The 3,938-nt window shown below is 49.2% G+C and overlaps 1 protein-coding gene across 1 annotated transcript; it reads right to left on the minus strand.

Moving 5' to 3' along the window:
- Positions 1–219: 219 nt before the first annotated feature.
- Positions 220–3,513, minus strand: LOC145263076 (uncharacterized). Its single transcript, XM_080119949.1, has 2 exons — positions 2,053–3,513; positions 220–1,983 (listed from the first exon to the last, which is right to left on the minus strand). Exons 1-2 carry the CDS (start codon positions 3,511–3,513, stop codon positions 220–222), a joined length of 3,225 nt encoding a protein of 1,074 aa, XP_079976075.1.
- Between the last annotated feature and the right edge of the window lie 425 nt (positions 3,514–3,938).

Below are 3,938 nucleotides of genomic sequence, written 5' to 3' on the forward strand. Positions count from 1 at the left end.
ATGTTTACCCGAAATAGACGGGCTGACAAGGCGATAAATAAAAAAAAATAATAATATTCAAGAAAAAGGCTTGCACAGAAAAGTTATTCACACGATACTCAGGCCTCTCTCCGGTGACGACCGACTGTGTCCCTCTCGCAAAAAACGCCCGGCCCAAAGACACAACACTCCCCGTCCAATGTCATTTATGAAATTGTATCTCAAGTGTAAGGGAACATGTTATGCGACGGGTTCTGAAGCAGGCACTAAAAGGATAGTCTCTGTGATGGGCCTAACAAAATGTCTGATACAGTCACCCTTTCGGACCTTTAGCTCCACCTGGCGAACCTTTCCGTCTTTGCTGGGAATGACCTTAGTTACCAACCCTAGTGGCCACTCATTCCTCTTACATTCTTTGTCTTTGAGTAGCACCACATTTCCAGGGAACAGATTCGGGGTGCTTTCCCTCCATTTCCGGCGGGTCTGTAGCAGAGGGAGATACTGGGTTTTCCATCTCTTCCAGAAGGTTTGGGCTAGGTGTTGAACGTGTCTCCACTGCCTCCTAGAGGCATCTTTAGAATTAAATTCACCAGGTGGTCCTGAGAGCGATCCAACTTTCTGTGTGAGTAGAGTTGCTGGGGTTAGCAGTGCTGGGTCCTCTGGGTCGGTAGAAACCGGCACAAGCGGTCTAGAGTTGATAATGGCTGCTGCTTCTGCCAGAAAGGTGGTGAGCACCTCATTGGTCAGCCGAGTGCTGTTGTGTTGCGCCAGCATAGCGTCGAGGATTTTTTTTGTTATACCAATCATCCTTTCCCATGCTCCACCCATATGGGGTGCATGAGCAGGGTTAAACACCCAAGTGCAGCCTGAACTTGCTAGATGGTTTTTAACTGCGTCGTAATCTAGATTGGATGTTATTCTCAATTCTTTTTTAGCTCCCACGAAATTGGTGCCTTGATCCGAGTGGAGAAGTCTGACTGGACCTCTGACGGCGAGGAATCTGCGCAGAGCATTAATGAAGCTCGAGGTGTCGAGAGACTCCAATACCTCTATATGAACTGCCCTGGTGGTCATGCATGTGAAAATGGTGGCCCATCGTTTGGAGTGAGCCAAACCTCCCCTGGTTCGTCTAGAGGTAAGTGGCCAAGGTCCAAACACATCCATGCCCACGTTGGTGAAGGGAGGACTGAAATCCATGCGATCCTCTGGTAGGTTGGATAGTTTCTGAACTTGCACAGATCCCCGGAGCCGCTTGCATCTGACACAGAAATGAATTACTCTACTGACGCATCTCTTGCCACCGACGATCCAGAAGCCAGCTGCCCGAACCGCACCTTCTGTCAAATGACGTCCCTGGTGATGGATACTCTGATGGTGATGTCGCACTAGCAGTGTAGCCACGTGATATTTTCCGGAGATGATGATGGGATGCATCTCTTCCTGGGAAAGTCCTGCTCTTCGCGTGCGCCCTCCAACTCGGAGGAGACCCTGTTCATCTATGAATGGATCTAGAGTCTTGATTGTGCTGTCCGAGGGCAGTTTTTTCGACTCCTCGATACAGTTAATCTCTGTGGCATAATCGTATCTTTGTGCTGCTTTGACCACGATGTTTTTTGCTTGGTTAAGCACCTCCACTGTAAGTGTTCTGCAGCAATGCCATCCGTTGCAGGCTTCGTTGATCGTATTTCTCTTGTTGAATGTTCGTGCAATATGTATTAAATGGGCTACAGCTCGCGTAACGGCAATCCACGATGAAAACCTCTCAAAGCGTTCAGAGTTCAGACAAGAAGAAGAGGTGTGGGTGGTGAATGTCGACACCACTTGACGGATCTCAGTGTCTTGATCGGGGTCGATTAGGTGATAAGTCTGGTTACCATCATCAGGCGTCGAGGTTCGAGATAAAAATGCTGGCCCATTTAGCCATGGTGCATCGTGAAGTCGGATAGCAGGAACCGATCTAGTTCCACAGTCTGCTGGGTTTTGGTCGGTGGGCACATAGTGCCACTATTGGGGTTTGGACGTACGGCGTATCCTCTGGACCCGATTGGCAACATAGACATAAAAGCGTCTCACCTCATTGTGGATGTAGCCAAGGACCACTTTGCTATCCGTGTAGAAGGTGGTGTCAACTTCCATGTCCAGCTCCTGGTGTACAAGGTCCGCTAGTTCCACAGCTAGCACGGCTGCGCATAGTTCTAATCTTGGTATGGAAGCCTCGGGCTGGGGGGCTAACTTGGTTTTTCCCATGACGAAGGCAGTTTCACAGCTTCCATTTCTAAAGGTCAGCCTTAAATAAGCAACAGCTGCAATGGCCTTGGTAGAAGCGTCTGAAAAAATGCAAAGCTCTCTACCTATCGCGGTCGAAGGGGACATAGTGGCATAAGACCTGGGTATCCGTAGGTTGTGCAAGTCCTCCAGGGAGTCTCTCCACGCAGTCCATACCTGATGCCTTTGTGGTGGTAGTGGAGCATCCCAATCGTTGTTGTCCATGGTCAGGGTCCTCAAAATAAACTTGCCTTGAACCGTGACTGGGGCCACAAATCCAAGTGGGTCGTAGAGGCTGTTGATGGTCGACAGAACGCCTCTCCGCGTATAGGGTTTATTGGGGTCATCCATCGTGAAAAAGAAGTGGTCGCCTTTTGAATCCCAATTAAGCCCGAGGCTGCGCTGCACTGGTGCTGCTTCGTCCTCCAGGTCAAGGTCCTTGCTTTCAGTGGCATGGTCTTCAGGAAGGAATGCTGCCATGACGGCACTCTTGTTGGACGCAATCTTGTGCAGTCTTAGGTTAGATTCAGCTAAGACAGATTTAGTTTTCTTCAGTAGGGAAATTGCGTCTTCGACGGTGGGAACGGACTTTAAGCCATCGTCTACATAAAAGTCTCGTTCCACGAATTCTCTAACAGCCTGGTCGGAGTCAGGGTATCCTTGTTGCACTGACTGCCGAAGACAGTATGTCGACACTGCTGGTGAAGGCCTGTTTCCGAACACATGGACGTTCATCTGGTATTCTGCGACAGCTTTGGTAGTGTCGTTGTCTTTGAACCAAAGGAATCGCAGGAAGTTCCTGTGCTCTTCCTTCACCCGGAAACAGTAGAACATTTGCTCTATGTCCGCCATAACCGCGACTAAGTCTTTTCGGAAACGCATCAGGACGCCTACTAGTGGATTGATAAGATCAGGCCCAGTCAATAAAGTATCGTTGAGCGATACCCCATTGTACTGCGCGCTGGAGTCAAACACCACTCTGATCTTTCCGGGCTTCTTGTGGTGGTATATTCCAAACATTGGAAGATACCATCTTTCCTCTTCAGTGGCTAGGGGAGGGGCAACCACAGCATGCTTATTTTTTAGCAACTTCTCCATAAAGAGAATAAAATCGTTTCTCAACTGCGGTTTTTTGTCGAACTGTCGAGAAAGGGACAGGAGCCTGTTGATAGCCTGGTTTCTGTTGTTTGGGAGCCGTTGTCTGAAGGGTTTGAAAGGTAGTGGGGCTACCCAACTGTTGTCCGTGTCCCTTTTTAAATCTTGGTCCATGATCTCTAGGAATCTGAGATCCTCGACAGAGGGTGCTAGAGTTTATTCTTCCTTCGTGAGTCGGAATACTGAGTGACCCAACCTTTGATGTTCGGGCTGTTGTACCACAGCTAGAGGACCGTATGTTTCCTTAACGTGGATTAAGTTAGGGCATGGTTCAAAGGTAGAAGGGGAGCTTCTACAGAGCGTGTTAGTGAAGAAAACGCTCACCTTTCTGTTTCTCGTTCTACCGGGGCAGATATCGCCTACCACAATCCATCCCAGGTCCAGTTTTTGTGCGTGGGGAGCACCAAGTGGGCCGTTAATAGTCTTTCGCACCTTGTGAGCCTCAATCACATCTCGCCCCAGGAGTAGTAAGATGGGTGCCTCCGGATCCAGTGCAGGTACCTTGTTTGCGATGGCCGCTAAGTGAGGGAGATTTTGAA

Source organism: Euprymna scolopes, chromosome 3, assembly GCF_053919585.1.
Source record: "Euprymna scolopes isolate OS-2025 chromosome 3, ASM5391958v1, whole genome shotgun sequence".
Classification (NCBI taxonomy): Eukaryota; Metazoa; Mollusca; class Cephalopoda; order Sepiida; family Sepiolidae; genus Euprymna; species Euprymna scolopes.

Excerpts from the sequence above, each read along its gene's own strand:
- LOC145263076 (XM_080119949.1), bottom strand. The coding sequence starts at position 3,513 with ATGGACCAAGATTTAAAAAGGGACACGGACAACAGTTGGGTAGCCCCA. Across the intron at positions 1,984-2,052 it reads TTGGCTACATCCACAATGAG|TGGCACTATGTGCCCACCGA; the intron begins GTGAGACGCTTT and ends AAACCCCAATAG.